We start from the raw sequence: 22,389 nt of genomic DNA, 5'->3' as shown, positions 1-22,389 counted from the left end.
GGGCCCTGGACCAGTAGCCTTACCTGGGAACTTGTTAGAAAGGCAGATTCTCTGGCTCACCCCAGCACCACTCCATCACAAGCTCTGAGGGTGCCATCCCTCAGTCAGAGTTCATAAGCCCTCCACCTGGTTCTGATGCATACCTCAGTGGGAGAAATAGTGGGCTAGGACAATTCTCAGTCCTCCTGCTGCATGTTAGAATCATATGTAAGCTTTTAAAGCACCACTACCCTGGCTACACCTGAGATAGTAGGTCAGCTTCTGGGAGGGAGATGCATGCATCTGTCATTTTTTAAAAGCTCTGTGGGGAACCTGGTTGGGTCATTCATTTGAGGGCCCAACTCTTGATTTTGGCTCAGGTAGTGATCCCAGGGTCATGGGATTGAGCCCCATATCAGGTTTCTCACAGAGTATGGAGCCTGCTTAAGATTTTCTCTCTCCTTCTGCCCCTTCTCTTGCTTGTGTGCACTCTCTCTCTCTCAAATTAAATAAGTAAGCAAGTAATTAAGTGAAAGCTATCAAGGTGATTCCACTGCATAGCCATAGTTGAGAACCACTGGTCTTCATGTACTTAGATGAGTCACCACAGAGGTGAATGCATCCATGCCTGCCAGTCTACAGAGGGGAGAGCCCCCCACAGGAGGGGGCTGGCTGGCATTGGACTTCCCATTTGATAAGCTCTTCATTCCTGGTTCCCTTTCTTTTTTCTGGACACTGACTCAGTTGCACTGATATGAGTATGATTGGGAAGGTTTCTTTAAAATTCATTTATTCTTTTAAAAGTTTATTTTTATTTATTTTGAGAGAGAGAGCATGTGCACAAGTGGGGGAGGGGCAGAGAGCGAGGGAAGAGAGAATCCCAAGCAGGCTCTGCACTGTCAGCACAGAGCCCAATGCAGGGCTCGAATCCATAAAATGTGAGATCATGACCTGTGCTAAAATCAAGAGTTGGACACTTAACTGACTGAGCCAACCAGAGGACCCTAAAATTCATTTAATGCAATTAATTTTTAATTTTTTTTAACATTTATTTTATTTTATTTTTTTATTTTTTTATTTTTGAGACAGGGAGAGACAGAGCATGAACAGGGGAGGGTCAGAGAGAGGGAGACACAGAATCTGAAACAGGCTCCAGGCTCTGAGCTGTCAGCACAGAGCCCGACGCAGGGCCTGAACTCACCAACCATGAGATCATGACCTGAGCCGAAGTCGGCCGCTTAACCGACTGAGCCACCCAGGCACCCCTAATTTTTAAAAGTCGAACACAGCTGGCTTCCCCTGAAAACGTTGTATTTTGATAATGGTTATTACCAGTACCATGAATAATTGATAACAGTTCATTAATATTCTAGTGAGAGAGTGCTCAGGCTAATAAAATTCATTCATTTTAAAATTAGTTTTTAAAAATGTGTTGCTGCAGGGGCACCTGGGTGGCTCAGTCGGTTAAGCGTTCATCTTCGGCTCAGGTCACGATCTCACGGTTCGTGGGTTCAAGCCCCATGTCAGGCTCTGTGATGATAGCTCAGAGCCTGGAGCCTGCTTCGGATTCTGTGTCTCCCTCTCTGTCTGCCTGTCCCCTGCTCACACTCTTTCTCCCTGTCTCTTAAATATAAATAAACATTAAAAAAAATTTAATAAAAAAATGTGTTGCTGCAGCCCAAGGATAATGGGAAATTACTCCAAGCAAGAGCACATCAGTGAAGCATGAAATTTTATGCTATTCTGTTAACATGAAATAGTTGTTTAGCTGCTCAGTATCCCCATTTCATTCGCACTTCCATAGGGATGAATTGCCCAGGAAAAGGCCTCCATTTTAATGGTGCACATTACCTGAACACTCTTGTCCTGGGAAGCATTACTGCATCAGGAATGGGGCAGGTGTGGCTCTGACATGGGCACTCCTTGTCCTTTTCCTAGGTGGGGCACCTCGAGTAAGGTGTCCTCTGCTCCTCTTTGTCTTGGGTTTCCTTAAGGCCTTCACTCTTGGGCCAGATTCTTTTAAATTAAACTTTCTGTTTTGAAGTCACTGTAGATTCAAATGCAGTTATAAGCGATACTACAGAGAGATCCCAGGTACCCTTTACCCACTTTCCCCCAATGGCACTAACTTGCAACACTGCAGTATACTATCCCGACAAGGGCAGTAACACTGGTACAGTTAAGAATAGAGGACATTTCCATTACCACAAGGATCCTTCATGCTGCCCTTTTGTAGCCACCTACTTCCTCCCTTCTGCCCCTCTTCCCTACCCCCTGGCAAGTTCTATTCTCCATCTGTTCTCATGGGGTTCAGAGATAAAATTGGGTCTCTGGTTTAATAAAAGAGAGACAAGGATATGCATATAGTACAAGGTACAACGGACAAAGGATGATTGATTCAATAAGAAAACTATAAACACTTTAAGGTTTCAGGCCATACAGGAAGAAGGCTACTTTTAGGAACCAAATTCAGCATTAACCTATAAGTATACCATGACTTTAGAGGAGGTCTCTTGGTATTGTTAATGTTCGTGTATTAATTGCCTTTGCTGTGTTAATCATGATCTGCCTTGATTCCTCTGACTGTGTTGCACTAATGGTAATAACTGGTTAAGTCCATGGCCCCTAACAAAAAGGGGCTGTGTGGTTCATGCTCTACCCCAGGATAAGCCTGGAGCCTCTCAGCTGGGGCTCCTGCAGGGTCATGGAAAGTTAGAAGATAGAAGATGGAGATATGAGTTAATTATTTGGCTTCTCTTCACATGAATGTTCTAGAAATGATTGCTTGACAGTTCTTGTAATCAGGAGAGGCTGATGCTGTGTGGAGGAATGAGGCCCTAACCCAGTCTCAATTATTCAGCAAAACTCAACCCTGATAGAACTCTGAGATCTCCCTTATCCATGTGTCCCAGAGTAGCTAAGTGTTAAGGGAGAGAATCACAGGAAGGAGCTGCCAGACTTCTCTTTTAAGTGCTGTCCAGTATGATAGCTACTAGCCTCATGTGGCTAGTGAGTACCTGAAATGTGGCCAGTGTGCTGAGAAACTAAACTTTTAACTGCATTTAATTTTTTTAAGTTTATTTATTTAAGTAATTTCTACACTCACCATGGGGCTTGAACTCACAACCTCAAAATCAAGAGTCACATGCTCTTCTGACTCAGCCAGGAGCCCCTAATTGCATTTAATTTTGATTGTTTTATTTATGTAAAAATTTTTTTAATGTTAATTGATTTTTTGAGAGAGAGACAGAGACAGAGTGCAAAGGTGGGGAGGGGCGGAGAGAGAGGGAGACACAGAATCCAAAGCAGGCTCCAGGCTCTGAGCTGTCAGCACAGAGCCCAACGCAAGGGCTCAAACTCACAAACTGTGAGCTCATGACCTGAGCTGAAGTCAGACATTTAACTGACTGAGCCACCCAGGCGCCCCTAACTTTGATTATTTTAAAGTGAAGTAGTCATATGTGGCTTGTGGCTGCCGTGTGACTGTACAGAGACTCTAGCTTACCCATTTTGGACTGTTTGAGTCACTTCACCCTCCTCAGGCCAAAGGAGAATTGCTTTTCATAGTTGTCTCCAGGATTCTCTGGCTACTCCCTTTACCCACCCAGCATCAGCCTCTCTAAAACATTTCCAAACCGTTAGTTTGAAGAGGAAGCAAATAATTAGTCTGCTTGAGCAGTGGCCAGATCTGCGCCCAGCCGGTCAGTGCTTGGCTCACAGCAGTGCTTACTTGATACTTCTCTGGTGAGTTAGATTTATACCTCTCTCCACATTTGCAGGCTTAGTCCTGGGACAAGGATGAGATTTTTTTTTCCCTGTATGTGATACTGGGTCACAGCTTTCGTTCATGGGCATGGAGATCAAGTTGTTACATTTCTTCCTTAGCAGTAAAGCAGTAATTAAGAGTGTGAGTCCTGGAGTCGGATTCTTCGGTTGGGATCTGACTTCTCCACTTTCTGATGGTGTGACTTCAGACATGTTAATTAACCTCTTTGTGCCTCCATTTCTGACCCTATGAGGGTTGAAATAGATTACCTCCGTCATAGGGTGATTGAGCCAAGTAAATCCAAGAAGTGCATAGGAACTGCGTCACCTCCTACAATGAAGCACATGATGATGACTATGAGCATAATGAAGATTTTCTGGAAAGGAAATGATTTGTAGCTGTGACTCTTACAAGTGGCCACAAGGGGGAAGCCTAAAATCATGCATATCCCAGGAACAGAGTGACTTCTGTTTGTAAAGCCTCTGGGTAATGTGGCCAGTTCCAAATGTGCTTGGCCATTTTAAACCTTCAGGTTTTTTTCTTCTTTTTGAAGAACATTTTCAGTGTTTCTTTGGCTGTACCTCAGAGGGTAGGCCCATAAACATCTGAAAGGTGGCATGGGCAATAGAGTAAAGGTAGGTCCCTCTAGGATGGACAGGTTGATATAGGTGCTGACAGAAACAAGCATCTGTTCAGGGGTCCTAAGCTTCTCTTTGTAACTTTTCACACAGAAAAATTCTTATTAATTAAACTCTTGAGGGAGATATTAGAGCCTGAAAGTGCCAGAGAAAAGAGAAACCTGGTTTTGTTTCCCTTTCACTGACTACATGCCTACCTTTGAGCATTGTATATACACCTCAGGGGCACTATTGGGGGACAGTGCCCTGAGCTGAGGTGACCCAGAAATACATAAGCCACCCTTGCCTCCATAGCCTCTCCCTCCTCCCAGGGAGACTGAGTCAGAGGAGAACTCTGCAGCCAGGAAGAATGAAATGAGGGTTCTGCCAACTGTGTGGGAGCACAGAGCATCATGGGGTCTGGGGAACTGTGGGATCTTGAAGGTGGGTGGGGTTTTAATAGGTACAAGGAGGATGTGAGAGAAAGAGTGTTTTGAGCTAGAAGGTGTGTGGAAGAAAGGGCCAGTGCTGAGGTCAAGTTGGGAAGAGAGTTTGAGATCAGACTGTGGGGAGCCAGCAATGATGATCTAAGAAATTGGACCTTCAAATTCTTTTTAGATTAGTGTCCTCAATTTGTTTTATTTTTATTTTTTATTTATCGTCAAATTAGCTAACATACAGTGTAGTCTTGGCTTCAGGAGTAGATTCCCATGATTCATCACTTACATGCAGCACCTAGTGCTCATCCCAATAAGTGCCCTCCTCAATGCCCATAACCCATTTCCCCAACCCCCCACTCCCATCAACCCTCAGTTTGTTCTCTGTAGGGCCTTCAAATTCTTGATGATGATCATGTTGTTGATAGCATCATAATTATTAAGAGTTGACTAAATAAAAACATGGGGCACCTGGGTGGCTCAGTTGATGGAGTGCCTGACTTCGGCTCAGGTCATGTCCTCACGTTTCAGGTTCAGGCCCTGCATCAGGCTCTGTGCTGACAGCTCAGAGCCTGGAGCCTGCTTTGGATTCTGTGTCTCCTTCTCTCTGTACCCCTCCCCTGGTTATGCTCTGTCTCTCAAAAATAAATAAAACATTTAAAAAAAAAGTTGACTAAAAACAAACATGGGTAATGGTACTTATAGTCCAGGTTGATTTTCTAGCATTTCAGTCTTGAGCTTCAGTATGCCTGATACATAATCCAGGTTGCAAAATCAGATGCTCATGGGAAGTTGTGACAATCTGGTGTTTATCACATCCATCCCTGTCTGTATTCTTCCTACCTACACTGAGTCCAAGTCTCCAGGTCTTTCCCCTGGACAGTCACAGGAACCTCTCCAAAAGGGGTGCAGTAACTGTGGCAGCAAGGCACACAATAAAGTCAACATGTGATATTACCAGAAAGGAGGGTCTAGGCACCATGAAAGTGAATCTGGTTGTACTAACACAGAAGCTGATTTCTCTAAGATGTTGTGCCTGAACATTATATAAGTAATGCTCCTGAATGACTGATTGTGACTGAGTGCAGTAAATTATTTCTAATCCTAAAATGACCATAAAGATCATTTGGTCTTTGATTCAAAAAGCTCTTTATGATCCTGTAGAAGATGGGTAGAGATGTGGAGCTCCTAGGTTGTTTCCTGGACATTTTGTGTCAGAGGGTTTGGAGGGGGGCTGTCATCTATTCCATTTTATTTGTTGTAGGTATTTAAATGACAAACAGGAGCACATTATATTTCTTTTTTCTGATTCTAAAATACTAAGATCGAGGGCACCTGGATGGCATGCTCAGTTAAGCATCTGACTTCAGCTCAGGTCAAGATCTCGCAGTTCAAGAGTTTGAGCCCTGCATCAGGCTCTGTGCTGACAGCTCAGAGCTTGGAGCCTGCTTCAGATTCTGTGTCTCCCTGTCTCTCTCTGCTCCTCCTCCACTCATATTCATTCATTCATTCATTCATTCATTCTCTCTCTTTCTCTCTCTCTCTCTCTCACACACACACACACACACATACATACACACACATAAATAAGTGTTTTAAAAAAATGTAAAAAAAATAAAATACTAAGATTGACATTGGAACGTATTTAACAGAACCCAAAGTCAAAATTCAATGTTGTATTTCTCAGTGCTTACTCAAGGAGCTTGTACATGTCCCTCAGCAGTTGGCTCCATTCAGAAAATAGAATGTTCACTATCTGTGTAATAGTTGTGTCCACTTTTGTGCTTCTCATCTCCCTGGGAGCCAGGCTCAGGGAGGCCTGGTGTGCTTTTCTGCACACTGCCAGACCTCCTTGGCACTTAACAGCACTTTCTGACTCCCTCCAGGGCCAGTCCTGGGGACAGAGGACTAGGGAAAGGGCGTGGTTCTCCAGGATTGGTATTGGGGCCACTATAGCAGTTTGGTGGGTGAGTGTGAAGCTGTGACTGTCACCCCTCAGCTCTCAGGGCCTGGCCGTGTGTGTGTGTGTGTGTGTGTGTGTGTGTGTGTGTGGTGGGGAATGGTGGATTGGGCCCCCATGTGATGGTGATGGTGATGGATGATGTATGTGTATGGCCAGACCCAGGGTGTGGGACCAGTGGCCCCTCACCCTCACCAGATAGGGAAAGAGGGAAAAATAATTTCATCATGTTATATTTTTTATAGGCATGGATGGATTTTTAAGATCTGATGAGAGACAAAGACTAGCTAAAGAAAGACGAGAAGAGAGAGAAAAATGTCTTGGTAAGTTGTGCCCTTTGGCTATTTATGTACAAAGGCATAAAGATGTGGTGGTGTGTTTTCTGCAGATCCTTAGGAATTTATGACTGAATGGGAAGAGAGCTAGGACAATTGCTAGATGAACATGAAGAACTGGGGGGTAAATCTACACTTATGTAGCAAACATTGAACTTCTGCTGTGTTCTAGATACTAGGCTAGAGACTGTGGATAAGATGGTAAAGAATGAGAAACAATCACTGACCCCGCCCCCTCAGGCATCCATTATGTGCCCTCACTTATGCTCTCTCTAGGGCATCTAGAAAGGCCATCATCAGAACAGCAGTTAAGACATTTTCTGTGTTAGAATGGGAACCCATTTGAGAAAAGCTGTCTTACCTCTTGCAAGCTATAGACAGAAGGGTATGATGTATTCCCCCCAGGGTACTGGGAGGTAGGTAAATAGTGGTTTCCCCACTGAATTGAGACAAATGAGCTTTCAAATTCCTGATTGCCTCCTGGTGGTTGGTTCACACATTGCATCTCCCAGGGAACCCTTCCCTGACACAGCCAGGTAGATAGTTTTAGGAAATGTCTTGAGAGAGGAGTGTCTTCAATTTATACCCCCTTGCCTAGGTCAATGTCTTAATTATGAGAAATGCATAGTTAACATGTTTTTTAGTGTATGTACCCTTAGAACTCATTTCTCAACCTAGTGTATGGCTTGCCCATTGTGGCAAGTCTCACTTAATGATAGCAATAATAGTTGTAGCTTCCATGTGTAGGGCAGTTACTGTGCACTTTCCGTGCATTGCCTCATTTACTCTTCACAACATTGTGATTTTGCGGACATGATGGTCTCCCCTTCACAGAAGAGGATTATGTGGTTAGCATGCTCAGGGTCACCCAGCTAGTGGCAGACATGCCAGAACCCTTCATCTCAGTCACTGTAGCCTAGAATCCCACTGGGCTCCTTTTTTGGTCTCAGTCTTGTATCTACATTTTGGTCTTAATCCAAACAGCATGGGGTGCTCTGGTAATGACACCTCTCTTCTGTTTTCCTTCCCCCAGCTGCCCGGGAGCAGCAAATCCTGGAGAAACAGAAAAGAGCTAAGCTCCAGTATGAAAAGCAAATCGAAGAACGATGGCGGAAACTGGAAGAGCAGCGGCAGCGGGAGGATCAGAAGAGGGCTGCTGTGGAAGAGAAGAGGAAGCAGAAACTCCGGGAGGAGGAGGTAAGGTCCAAGGACCTCCAAGCCTCTCAGTGGCTCACACGGGGCTTGGTGCTCAAGGGCATCTGAGTGTCCTGCCTAGCTCTAGGGTACAGAAAACATCTCATACCATGTCTTCTCTCAGCAGCAAGACATGGTATAGTGAAAGCAACAATGGAATAAGAATGAAGAGACTTACTCATTCAACTCAGGTGTTAATTTGCTCTGTGACCTTGGACAAGCCAATTGGCCTGTCTGGATATTTGCTTATCTCTGAAGTGAGGGGTTGGATTTAGCAGTCTCCAAGGCCTCTTCCAGACCTAATGTTCTCTGAGTTTGAGACTCAGAAGGAATTATGGATAAGGACCTGCTAATATAGCCCTGGGGGTTGTGCTGTGAGCCTGTGCCTCTTGGATGGACATGAGGCTGGAGGAAGGGACCTGAAGGCAGAGGAGAGGGTGAGGGCAGAGGGTGATGGTCCTCATATTTCATAGCTGGAAAAGCAAATAGTTTTCCTTTAACTACAAAGATGCTAGTATATTTAAATTTTAATGTGGTTCCTTGCTTTAATCATCCTTTCTCTCCAGTTACCTTTTTAAAAAGAAATGGAATGTAATTACCTCTGCAGAGTCCTTTGTTACTAAACTTTGAAAATATATTTAGAAAGCATAGTTGGGGTATAGATTTTCTTAACAACTATATTTTAAGGATGTAATCATAGCCTTGTATCAGGTGATGATCATTTTTTATTCATAAGATCTAATGACTCATCATTTAGTATGAACAATATAGAGGCTTGTTAATCGCTAGCACTATAGGATTCAGAGACATTTGAATAAATTTGGTATCTTTTTAAATTGCTGAATGGTTTATCACTATGCATCTTTGCCCCTTCCTCTTTTTTAAATTAAAAAAAAACATGAACATGTGCACATGGACACATACACACACAGTTAGACCCATCTTTGCCTATACACCCCTTATTTAAATGGCGATTTCTGGGGCGCCTGGGTGGCGCAGTCGGTTAAGCGTCCGACTTCAGCCAGGTCACGATCTCGCGGTCCGTGAGTTCGAGCCCCGCGTCGGGCTCTGGGCTGATGGCTCGGAGCCTGGAGCCTGTTTCCGATTCTGTGTCTCCCTCTCTCTCTGCCCCTCCCCCGTTCATGCTCTGTCTCTCTCTGTCCCAAAAATAAATAAACGTTGAAAAAAAAATTAAAAAAAAAATGGCGATTTCTGGGGTGCCTGGATGGCTCTGTCATTTGAGCATCCAACTCTTGATTTCGGCTCAGGTCATGATCCCAGGGTTGTGGGACTGAGCCCTGCGTCGGGCTCCACCCTGAGCGTGGAGCCTGCTTGGGATTCTCTCTATCCCTTTGCCCCTCTCCCCTGCCCACACACTCTCTCTCTAAAATACAATATGATACCATACGATATGATACAATAACGATTTCTTTGTTCCTCTTAGCAAAGGGAAGTCATTGCAAGGATCTTAGCCCTACTTTGCCATTTCTGGCTGTGGCCTGATGGCTACATGGCTTCATCTGTTCCCTGTGCAAATCCCAGCTCCACTACTAGGAAGCTGGTAGCCGGGGGTGAGTCACATAGCTGCTCATAACCCTCTAACTTACTCTCCTCAGCCCAAAACAGAGGTGGTCACAAATGACTTTTTTTAATATATTTTTTTAATGTTTGTTTTTGAGAAAGAGAGACCGAGCACAAGTGGGGAGGGGCAGAGAGAGGGGGAGACACAGAATCCGAAGCAGGCTCCACACTCTGAGCTGTCAGCATAGATCCTGATGTGGGGCTCGAACCCACGAGCCATGAGATCATGACCTGAGCTGAAGTCGGATGCCCAGCCACCTGAGCCACGCAGGCACCCCAAGGAAATGACATTTGTGAAAGTGCCCAGCAAAGCACCTTGTACAGAGTAATGTTCGGAAATGTTAGACTCCCTTCGGTGACTTCAGCTGAATCTTTAGCGATTGCACTTCCAGATAATTTTCTATTTGCTTTGTGTGTTTCCTTTCACCCCTAAGATGGGTGATGGTGGGGAGTGGAGGATGCTGCCTGACCTTTGTCATGACACATACAAGCTGAGCTTGCTTCCGTCTTCTCCCTGGACACAGAAGGGCAAGGCTGAGAGCCTGGGCCTCCCATGGTTGTGTAGCAACACAAGGAAACAGCAGCCGTCCTCTGCCACTGCTCCCACCCCCAGGGCCCCCAGAGTCCCAGGTGGAGCTTAGGGACTTTCCACATACAGGCCAGCCTGGTAACCACAGCAGCATCAGCAGTCTGCTGGTACCGAGATCTGTTTGGCATTCTTGTGGGTGATCTTTGGAGAGGATGGATAGGTCTGCACTTCAGGAGCCCCTTTCCAGAGGAAACCCTGTGCATTTGCCTTCATGGTTCGATGGAGATCTTCAGCAGTGCTGCTGCCTGCTTGGCACATGGCTGTGGAGATTCTCCAATCTTTTCTTCTTCTTATCATGTTCTGTCTCTGTCAACCAGGGAAAAGTCTCTATAGGAATGGTTCATTCCATTGCAGCCCATTTTGCTTCTGTAGCTTATTAGTAAGTATTCAGGTTGCCCACCAAGTCCTACATCTCTGGGTCTGGTATTAGGAGCTTATAAAAGACCTGTTGACTCCACCCCTCCCTCCTAGCCCTGGTCTGGTTCCATGTCCATAGAGTTGCCATGATGTTACTTTTGGTAACTCCTCATGTCTGTGTGGGTGAGCCCCAGACTTGGCCAGGAGGCTTCCTATCTACTAGTAGCAAAGTGGGCACCACAAACAGCCTGGCTTCCTGGGGTTTTGAGGACTGGAAGGGATGGAGGCTGGTCAGGCCTGTCCTGGGGAAGGGGGTGTCCAGTATCCACTTGAGATACTGAGCTTGAGCTCATTCCCTCACTGAAGGCTGCTTTCTCCTCAAATTGGGTTCTTCTAATCCTTACATGCCACACGGCTCCCAAGACTGAGGCTTCTGGAACAAACCCTTGTCACCTACTTGGGTTAAGACTAACAACACAGTATACTCACCCATTCTCCACTTGGCGAAGTATGGTTTCCTGAATAGAGCCCCTGAGAAATGGGGTTTGGTGAAGCCAACTCCATGGTCCTCATGTTAAACAGATAACCAGGAAAGCCCTCTTTCAAAGAGTAGCTTCATCTCTGTGGGATTTTTTGACACATCACAACTTCTCATACTCTTACTGCTTGATACCTAGCAAAATCCACCAGGCTGACTGTAAAAACGAAAATTTCATTAAACTGAGAGCTAGCCACTCTCAGAGGGCATTGGCTGGCATGGGGCCATGGTGACTATATGGCCTTCTGGCCAGATGTAGACATCTGTTTGTAAAGAGAAAGACCTTCTGCAGAGCCCTACTGAGAACCTCTTGGGGGCTTGTCCCCACACTGTTCCCCAGAACACATGTAGTAAGGGCAGTGGAAAAGGCACACCCAGCTCTCCACTCCTGCTAGAGATGGCTGTCTGGGTCATCGACACTGCCTGGGCAGTGTCCTGCTGGAGGCCTTTTACACTCCTCAGCCAACTCTGTGGCTCACCTTGGTCTTGGTTCTCCTCTGAGTTCATCCAGGCAGACCTAAGGCCAGAGTTAAAGGGGTCAAGGGTGAGGTCCCCTCATTCCTTCCTTCCACTAAGGCTTACCCAGTAGAGGACATTCTCAGGACAAGAATCTACCTTGCCCTTTCCCCATCCTCTGTTGATTATCCAGTGATACTCAGGAGAATGAGAATTTGGCAGGAATTTCAGTATGCAGTATGCAGCTATAATATTTATTAATAGTGTTATTCTGGTGTGATTGAACTTTCTCGCATGCTCTGTTATGCTCAGCCTTTCCTCTAACCAGTGGTTCTCACATTGAGGTCCCAGGACCAGCAGCATCTGCATCACCTGAGAACTTGTTAGAAATGCAAATTCTTAGGGGTGCCTGGGTGGCTCAGTCGGTTAAGTGTCCGACTTGGACTTCAGCTCAGGTCATGATCTCATGGTTCATGGGTTCAAGCCCCACATCAGGCTGTGTGCTGATAGCTCAGAGCCTGGAGCCTGCTTCACATTCTGTTTTCCTCTCTCTGCCCCTCCCCCACTTGAACGCATGTGTGCTCTCTCTCTCTCAATTATAAATGAACATTTTTAAAAAATAATAATAATTTTCCTCTTCAAATCTGGATTCAGCTAGTGTTGGTTAAGGACATATTATGCTAGTTATTGTGTCATAGACTTGAGTGATCTGGTGATATGGGTACTGTTATCCCCACTTTTTTTAACGTGAGGAAAAAACTTTAATTAGGTAAGTATACATGGGAGTTTACAAAAATATCAATATCATCCCCATTTATAGATAGAAAACTTATGCCCAAGGATGTTAAATTATTAACTCAAGGTCATAGGGCTAGAAAGTGGCAGGCAGAGGTGCGATTTGAAGCCATATTTCCTGACTCCAAATCTAGGATTATTTCCATTCCATCCAATGAAGGAATAGAAAAATCTCTCTCCCTCCCTCCCTCCCTCCCTCCCTCCCTCCCTCCCTCCCTCCCTCCCTCCTTTCATCTCTCTTTCTCTCTCCCTCTCTCTGTCTCTGTCTCTGTCTCTCTCTCTCTCTGTCTCTCTCTCTCTCTCTCTCTCTCTCTCACACACACACACACACACACACACACACACACACACACACACACGATAATACAATATACGACTAACCTCTAACAAGAGTGAAGTGGACCAGTGCTTTGACATATTTGAATTATCCCATTCTGATGATTTTGAGTTCCATAAGTCTCGTACCATAGAGTTTGATTACCACCTGTTTTTCATCATCTCTGCAAAAGTGTGTGACACAGAGTAATTGTGTCTTCTCTTAAGGATAGCTTCATTTTCATAAACCTGCTTATGATTCGAAGGAATGTATCTCTAACAGTGGAATTTGCAGCAACTCAGTGGGTAGGGGGGTGGATGGCAGAGGTTTTTTTTTTTTTCTTTGAGGTAACAGAACAGTCCAGGAGTAGGTATGGCTTTGGGTGAGCATTCTCTTGTAATTATACCCCTATATAGCTGCTCAGTTTGGCTGACAAGTCTTGATGTTCTTTGTTGTCATTGATCTAGTAAATGAAAGAGTGTCTTGTGAGATCCTTCTGGCATGTAGGAAATCTCCCATAACCCATTCAATACTAAATTCACTCGAGGTAAAAGGTTTCAACACTTGTATTAGGTCACTGGTTAAATATTTCATGTTAAATCCATATAATGAAATAATTTTCAGTCCTGGTCTCAAGCGACCGTACTTCAAGTGTCAAATAGTCAAGAAGTTCTAGTCCCTCCAAATCCCCAACTTTTCTTGGGGTAGGCCCTGAGGTTTGGCTGTCAGAATTTAATGGGCCAGGGTCATGAGGACAGGACTTTGCTAGGAAATGCACACTCATAATTGTAGAGTCTCAGCCAAAAGCTAGAGCAAATAAAAATCTGAGATTTACAGGAGAAAAAAAAAATCCCCTTTCTACTCAGAGGTCCCTGGAGAGACCATGTCTTAGCAAAGTGCTATTCAGAGAAAAATTATGCAGAGGAAGCTGAGATGTAGATAATGCACATCCCATCTCTCTGGTATAGACAGAAGGGATAGGTCCAGACACCTCCTAAGCGACCTTTCTGTGTTTCTAGTAAGTAAAATAAAGGAGGAGCCTTTCCCTGATTTTGAAGTCATGGTTACTCAGTTGGTGCTTCCCTGAATTAATTTTGCTTGCTTTTTATTCAAGCCATGAGAAAATAGTTATCTTTTTGTTTTAGATTGGGCTAGCATTCCTAAAATGTCTCAGGGTTGGCTTTTATGAAGGCAAAAGGGCATCAGCATGTACCTGTTTTCCTTGCTTCAGGCTTTCTGTAGTAGAGTCAGGGAGAGGATTTGGTATTTGCAGTGTCATTGGGGTGGTGGAGAATGCAAAATTAGAACAGCTTCACTCCAGTGCCAAGGAAGTATTTGCCAGCCGTCAGACCCAAGTTTATGAATATAACACTTTGGTAACACAGGAAAGTGCTTTTTAATAAATGCTCTGGTAAGAGAAAAGCCTGTTTTGTTTTGTTGTTGTTTTTTCTCTTCTGGCTAGAAACTGTCTAGTTCTTCTCCTCACCACCCCCCCACCCCCTAACTGTTGAGAATGCATCGATGCTTTGTTTTGTGGCCAGAAGGTTCCCTACTCTTGTCTCTTTTAAATTTTGAAATATGCAGCATTATGCCCAGAATACTATGTAGCAGGAAAATGTTACAATGTAGAAAACGATTGATTCCCCTTTAAGAAGTTCTAAGATGAAAATGGGTCTTGGTAAAATAGATCTCAAAGCCATGTATGTATACTCCAGAAAGTTATGTTTAAGACTACAAAAATTCAAATTATATTTTAATTTAAATTTTCTCAAATGAGAATGCTTTATGCTTTTCTACTAGAGAGAATGCACTTGGTTCCAGAGTACAATTCTAGTTCTAGTAGATAGGGCAAAATGGGACGTGAGACAGGCCTGAAGGAGTTAATGCTTGTCTGGCATTATTCTTAAACAAATCAAGGCCTGGCTGCCGCAGTAGCCTGTCCCCTGGGGCTGGGAGCCAGCACTAGCTGCATTGTTTACTCTCCACCCACTAAGATCTCGATGGTGTGATGTAGAGCACGTGTGCCTAGGTTTTGGATGCTTAACACAGAGAGACCCATTTGGTGACTCACCCTGAGCACCGAGAAGAGAAGCTCGGCAGCACAGTGGGGCTGGGTGGTTAATGTTGCTCTCCCTTATGTGAACTGGGCAGGAGCGGCTGGAGGCGATGATGCGTCGGTCCCTGGAGCGCACACAGCAACTGGAGATGAAGAAGAAGTGCTCGTGGGGAGCTTCACTGGCCACAGGGCCTGGAGGACGTGATGGTGAGTGTAGGGCTGTCCCTGCATTGCAGGGCCCAGGTGGGAGATCATGGGGCAAGCAGGAGACCGTGGGCACAGGGTGGTGCCCACGGGATCTGGGGCATGCTTTGTAGTTATCTGCAGGTACCTTTATCAGCTGTGATGCCAACCTTCCTGTATATGTATTTCTCATGAAGGGGGTCTGTGCATTATTTTTGCTAGCAAACAGCAGTTGATACAGTAACTGGGCTTTTTGAGGTAAAACAAAAGAAAAGCAAAGAAAATGAATGCAGAGCCTGGTTAACCAGATGCACATGGCAAGCCTAGGTATACTCTGATTTCAGGGAAGGTCAAATGGCAGTAGCCTAAGTCACTACTGCAGTGTGACCCAGAAAGGCTGAGCAGCAGTTACCCTCCAAAAGGGGCTGGGGCTTTTCCCTCCTCATTATTAATTTTTGTTGCTCTTTCCATTTTGTTTCAAGGTGACTTATTTATTTCATTTTCCAGTTCATGCTCATCTTTAAATTTTCAAGTGCTTAATGTAATGTGTGGATTGTTACTAGTCTCTGGGTAGCTTTTCCCTCTCCAGTGCCTTCTTTACTGTGATTTTGTCATTCTGTTACACAGGAGTTGTATATTAGCTTTTTCTGAAAACAGATGGATTCCATTTGTAGTACAGTTTCTTGACTTCGCTGTATTGTGCTTTTACCCTCTGTCAGTGAATATACTTTATTTTCTTTTGGAGAAGTCAATAACCTATTTCAGTTACTTTTTCTAATTTCCTAGTTAGAAACTAAACCAGAAATTGGGACTTTTTTCTTTTACCTCTCTTTGCTCTGATTTTTTGCTGTGTAGGTGAATCAGAAAATACCCCACCCCCTCCTCTAGGTTTAGCATCCAGCACCCTTCCTCCGGACCCAGGGACCAGTGCCACCGCTGCCGAGTCCACCAACGGTATATCTGAGCTTCACCGCACCGTGGCGTTTTGTGATGACTGTACTGATCATCCTGCTCCATCACCGTGTTTGTCTCAAGCACTCTTACAGTTGATTTCTTAGACTGACCCCTTAGAACTTTTTTTCTAGAACTGTGAATGACATGCCCATGTTTCTTTGTTCCTCTGTCATCGTGGAGCTGTGCATGCCTTACACCCTAGTGCCCTGGAGACATTTCATCCTTAGCTCACCAACTGCTGCTTGAAAATCTTGTCAGTGTTTGACTTATGTGCATTTAGATCTTTAATACTCTCACTAATTACTGGTTTTAGGCATGAAGTAGTAAGGTGTTTCAGTCACTTCTGGTTACCAAAACCTGTGCCCTTAGAGAGTTCTGTGTGTTAATATGATAGATTCCTGGAAGAGGTGTTTGAGACAGAGTGGTAGTGAGTTTATCGGTACCAGCACTGGAAATCTAAAGGAGATAAGTTTGCTTTGGTTTTGATTTACTCTAATAGGCTCTCTGTTTTTGGATACAGGCCTGGGAAATTCTTAGTGCCTAGAACAAGAGCAGAATTGGTAAAATTTTGCTTCCATTTAATAAAGACTTTAGAAATTTAATCCATCTTTGACTGGCAAAGAAAAACAAGATGTAAACGGGATGCAGTATTTATCAGCAATACAGAAGGTCAAGTTACAGCAGTAGGAATAAATATCCTTGGCTTCCAGCATTCCTTTGACAAAGAAAAATCCTTACTGGTGTTGCTGAGCAGCAGACACTTTGCTGCATGGGCCAAGTTAACTGTAGTGTGGCACTGGTCTTTCCTTAACAGAGAGGGACAGTAGGTAGGAGTTGGTAATTACCCCTTGGGAATCACACGCAGGGCTCAGGCCAGGGCGAGGCAAGCACAATATGTGACTTGGACACACAATTTAAAGCACTACCAAAGATCTCAGTTATCGAGATGAATTAATATTTGAATAAATCTAAATGCATAATAATCCATGATGAACAAAATATCCAATTTCTAAAGACGAGTACCATACTGAGTCAGCCATAATGGAGCCTACAGCAAAAGGGGAAATGTGTACCCTTTTACACTTGGTTTTATGTAATTTCTACTGGTTAATTTTTTTTTTTTCAGAACATTGAAGTACTCAGAAAAAATGCTGAAAAATTGAGTAGGTCTATTAAAACTCATCATTTTTTAAAAAAAATTTTAATATTTTTATTTATTTTTGAGAGACAGAGCATGAGTGGGGGAAGTGAAGAGAGAGAGAGAGAGGAAGACACAGAATCTGAAGGAGGCTTGAGGCTTTGAACTGTCAGCACAGAGCTCATCACGGGGCTTGAACTCATGAACCGCAAGATCGTTACCTGAGCCAAAGTCGGACATTTAACTGACTAGGCCACCCAGGCGCACCAAATCTCACATCATTTTAAATTTAAATATTTTATTTATACCAAAATAGAATTTATTATAATTTCACTCCAGCTTAAGACAATTAAAAATTACTTAAGATTGTCATTTGATGAGGACACATTGTAAAACATGGCAATTTTCACATTTGAAAACAGTATGAGGAGAGGAGTACATTTTGAAAATATTATTAATGAGTTTGCTTCCTTTAAAGCCAAGGGCATACATCTTTCCTTTTGCCTCAGGCTTTGATAGGGCGTGGCAGGGCACTATCAGCACCTCTTCATTTGCTATAATGGTTTAATTTAGAAACCAGTCTAAAATAAAATAACGGCTGCAAGTTAAGAACACCAGATCCCAGATCATGTGTTAAAATCCTAACCATAAATAGTCACAGCACTAGAGAAAGGGCCATTGTGAACCCATCTCTTGAGAAGAGGAAGAAACCAACTGCTAAAGGTGGTTCTGCTTTAAATACAGCTTCTTGCAGTACACATTACTTCTCTCTCCAACCTGAGCCTATAGATAACTGTCAGAAAGTCTGGTTTCAGCTCAGTTTCAGACCATAGAACATTTTCCAGTGGTGATTTGTCTCTGTGTCTAGACTGGTTTTGTTTTTGTGTAGTCTGAATGTGCTTAAAAGTCCCTGGACACAAGGAGTTGATTTGCTGGTGGGATTAGTGTGGCTTTAGTTGAACAGTTGAGTGAGGTTGAACATTTGAAATTGAAGAGAAGATCCTGCTTCAGACTGATGACTGCCATGGCCTGGGCATTTCCAGATAAGCTAAGTATGTAGCAGGATGATGGAAGAAGTGTGCTGTGCCACAGCAGTTTAGGAAACGTGTGGATGAGGACAGGAAGAACACTTTGGGATATGTGTTTCTCGATCTACAATGGTGTGAATACCAATGTCTTTAATGCGTTTCTCTGCAGCATGTGACAAACTTTCAACATCAGCCATGAATTTGCCAAAGCAGACGGAGCCTCCCATGAGTAAGCGCCTGTCTTCATCCACCGTGGCAATATCCTATTCCCCAGACCGAGGCAAGTGAACATGTAGACCTGGTCTCTGTAGTTTTCCTCTTTTCTAGTGTGAGTGTCTTAACATCGGTCTTTGTGAGAGCCCCTCGAGCCTCCTGCAAATACCTCCATTATCCTAGCCTTGTGGTCTGAATGTGGGAGCCTCAGGACCTCATTTAATGGGACTTTGGAAAGTGGCATCACTCTTTAGAGTCAGATCGTTGTTGAATAGGTGCAGGAATTAATGATATTCTTTCAGTCTGAAAGAGACTATTCCATTTTCTACAGTGCATGTAGGAGTTATCCTGCCCTAGAATTAATTGACCAGTGGGCAGAGAAGACCGTTAAAAAAGTAACTGCCTGGTTATTGATTGATGTGATCTAGTTGATTAGCCAGAAACAGCAGAAGTCATCAGGCTGAGGTTCATGGAAAACTTACAGGTATGAAAAAAATGGGGCTATGCTATTGTCTGTGGTTTGTAGGCCTGCCCATTTCTGTTTGAAAACACGTTCAGAACTAATATGAAGGCTTTAAAAGGAGAAAAGGATGGGTGGCCTGTTCTGGCCCTCGTTTTGAGGTGGAAGATGGCATGTGTAGGACGTGTGCCGGTTCCAGAAACTGAATAGATTTAAAACTGCTCGTGTTCTAATTGAGGCTCAGATAAGTCACTAAAAGTAGGAACTTACACCTTCCAGAGTATATAGGTTACGGAAGAGAATGATGCTCTCCATGCATTAAATGTGTATTTTATTTATTTATTTAAAAATTTTTTTTTGGGGCGCCTGGGTGGCGCAGTCGGTTAAGCGTCCGACTTCAGCCAGGTCACGATCTCGCGGTCCGTGAGTTCGAGCCCCGCGTCAGGCTCTGGGCTGATGGCTCAGAGCCTGGAGCCTGTTTCCGATTCTGTGTCTCCCTCTCTCTCTGCCCCTCCCCCGTTCATGCTCTGTCTCTCTCTGTCAAAAATAAATAAACATTGAAAAAAAAGAAAAAAAATTAAAAAAAATTTTTTTTAATGTTTGTTTATTTTTGAGAGAGAGAGCGTGCATGGGGGAGGGGCAGAGAGAGGGAGACACAGAATCTGAAGCAGGCCCCAGGCTCTGAGCTGTCAGCACAGAGCCCCATGTGGGGCTCAAACTCACGGACCGCGAGATCATGGCCTGAGCCAAAGTCGGTCACTTAACCGACTGAGCCACCCAGGCGCCCCTAAACACATATTTTAAAGCATTATTGGAGAAGAGTCAGGTGCCAGTGAAGTATTTAACAGGTCAGGCATTACCAAAGGGCAAGCAGGAAAGGGGTTTTGACTTTGAATAGGCCAGTGTGCCTTTCTGGTTGTTTTTTACTGGCATTGATCTTGCACCTCCAGCACAGAGGCTGTCAGGTCAGAAACCCCATAAGTGTCAGTGTTGCTGATCTCTGATGCAGTTCATGGGTGAACTGAATGCTGGAAACCTTGAATTAACTGCGAGGTGAATGACAAAACATCTACTTGCTCTTAACTCTGTGTAGCTGTTCCATAGTGAGTGTATTCCATATGTTTTCATTAATTCACAGGGTTACATATTGGTGTTAAATTCATATTTGCAATGATTACTATGTAAAGATATCAGTATGTTAGTACATATTCTTGGCAACTGAATTATCTGCTTGTGGATTATAAATTGAAAAATTTCAATTCCCAAACCATTTACTGGCTAATGGGTACCCCAAAATTCAAAGTAATGGAAAAGTTAATTCATTACCATATAATATATTCCAAAGCCATCCAGGGTGACATTTTCGTTACTGAATTTTAAATTATGACTACTACTACTTCCATTTAAGCTGATAATAAGTTGGCTATTATTATTTTTGTAGTTCTTATTTATTTTTTGCCCTTATTTACATGGAAAAAGTATGAACAGATGCTTATTTATACATTAACAAAATCGGTGTGTAATGAAATGTTTTTTAACAGAGAACCTAAAGTGTTTCGTAGGAGTAATCTTTTTTTCAATGTTAGATCTACTAGGTGAGTAAATGGTTTCTTGAGTCCATATTACATCTTGGGAGATGGGCTAATTCTCTTCACATGATACAGGTAATATTGTAATACTGTAATAGCATACTGAATGAATTCTGGCACCCTAAAAGAATTACCACACTCTCCCAAACTCCAAATGACACATCATTTGTTTTATTTTAGTATAATGAACTCTGAAGCCATCCTTTGCTAGAATATTTTTATTTTCCACATTCATTCTGCCACCCAAAAGTTAATTTGCATCATTCTCTGTGTTGTTTTAAACATTTTATTTTGTTTTAATTTTGCTTTTTAAAATTTTCATTTGATTCCATCCCTCAGCTCATCGCACACACCTTAGTCCCATGGAAACCTTTCTTGTTATGCGACTGTTGACTCCCACACAGGCTTCTTTAGCCAGAAGCAGAAGTACACTCATGCTCTCTGAGCAAACCAGTGACTCAGGTAAAAGAGGCCAAGCTGGTGACACTGAGAAAAGTGCCCAAAGTGATGTTGGTTGATATATGAACTATTCCTGAATTTTTGTATTTTGTTTCCCATTTGCTTACTTTGTGAAATGTCTTCAGTGGTTAATCACATTTTCTACCCACCAGTGTTTTGCTGTTGCTATGGTTGTTTTTCTTTTAAGTGTCACAGAGGTAAGTAAATTATTTTATGATTGAGGGCATGTGGATTAGGGGGAAAAAAAATCTATTTCATGAGCTATGGAGGTGAGTACACTTTTTTAAAGAGTGATTTGGCAACGTAGCCTATAAACCACAATGTCTGGAATACCATAACCAGATTTACCACTTACTAGCTCTTTCCACTTTGGGTAAATTCATTAACCTCTCTAAGGCTCAGTTTCCTTATCTATAAAATTGAATTACTTTAAACTGTCATGAGAATTAAATGAGATAGGACAATGTTTACAATAGTAAGAGATTGGCCCATGGACTATCAACATGAGTATCACCTGGGAGCTTGTAAGGAAGACAGATACACTGAAGTCTGAGAAATTCCAGGCCACCCTATGAAAACCTTTTCTTGACCAAATCGGATCAAATTGTCATAGCAAGATTAATGAGGGCTGGCATTCTCTGTTTGCAGATTAGCAACATTGTGTCCACATTAGGGCAGGTGTGGTCTTAGTTCCCAAGATAGTGTATTCAGTTAGATGACATAGACATGACATATAATCCTTTATCTACTTCTGATTTCTAGAAGCAACCTACTAGTTTCTGAGTAATTGTGCTATTTCTCCAAAGAAGATAAAGAAATGGCCAATAAGCATATGATAAGATGCTCAACATCATTAGACATTATGGAAATATATGTCAAAACCACAATGAGATACCACTTCACACTTACTAGGATGGCTAAAATTCAAAGAAAAAAGGAAAAATAGTAAGTGTTGACAAAGATATGGAGAAACTGTAACCTTCATAAATTGCTGGTGGGAATGTAAAATGATGTACTTGTTTTCGAAAACAGTCTGGCAAGTTCCTCAAAAAGTTAAACATAGAGTTACCATGTGACCTAGCAACTGGACTCTTAGGTACAGGCCCAAGAAAATTGAAAACACACAAAAACTTGTACCTGAGTAGTTCTTAGCAGCATTATTCATATTAGCCACAAAGTGGAAACGACCCAAATATCCAAAAGATGAATGGGTAAACAAAATGTGGTATATCCATAAAATGGAATATTACTCATCTATAAAAAGAAACGAAGTACTGATACATGCTATGTGATGAACCTTGAAAACATTATGCTCAGTGAAAGAAGCCAGACACAAATGCTACAAATTCTGTGATTCCATTTATATGAATTGTCCAGAATAAGCAAATC

At 43.1% G+C, this 22,389-nt stretch overlaps 1 protein-coding gene across 1 annotated transcript in view; it reads left to right on the top strand.

Annotated features, from left to right (window-relative positions):
- The first annotated feature begins 7,006 nt into the window (after positions 1-7,006).
- MAP7D2 (MAP7 domain containing 2) overlaps positions 7,007-22,389 on the top strand; it is a 53,860-nt gene continuing 38,477 nt past the window's right edge. Inside the window, exons 1-4 of the mRNA XM_047076367.1 lie at positions 7,007-7,082; positions 8,128-8,291; positions 15,072-15,183; positions 18,449-18,559. Of these exons, the coding sequence (XP_046932323.1) occupies positions 7,007-7,082; positions 8,128-8,291; positions 15,072-15,183; positions 18,449-18,559 (463 nt within the window). The remainder of the gene's footprint in view (positions 7,083-8,127; positions 8,292-15,071; positions 15,184-18,448; positions 18,560-22,389) is intronic.

Source organism: Lynx rufus, unplaced genomic scaffold (assembly GCF_022079265.1).
Source record: "Lynx rufus isolate CCGP_SWC_20201006 ecotype Redwood Valley unplaced genomic scaffold, mLynRuf1.p SCAF_14, whole genome shotgun sequence".
Classification (NCBI taxonomy): Eukaryota; Metazoa; Chordata; class Mammalia; order Carnivora; family Felidae; genus Lynx; species Lynx rufus.
This window is presented reverse-complemented; position numbering and strand designations above follow the sequence as displayed.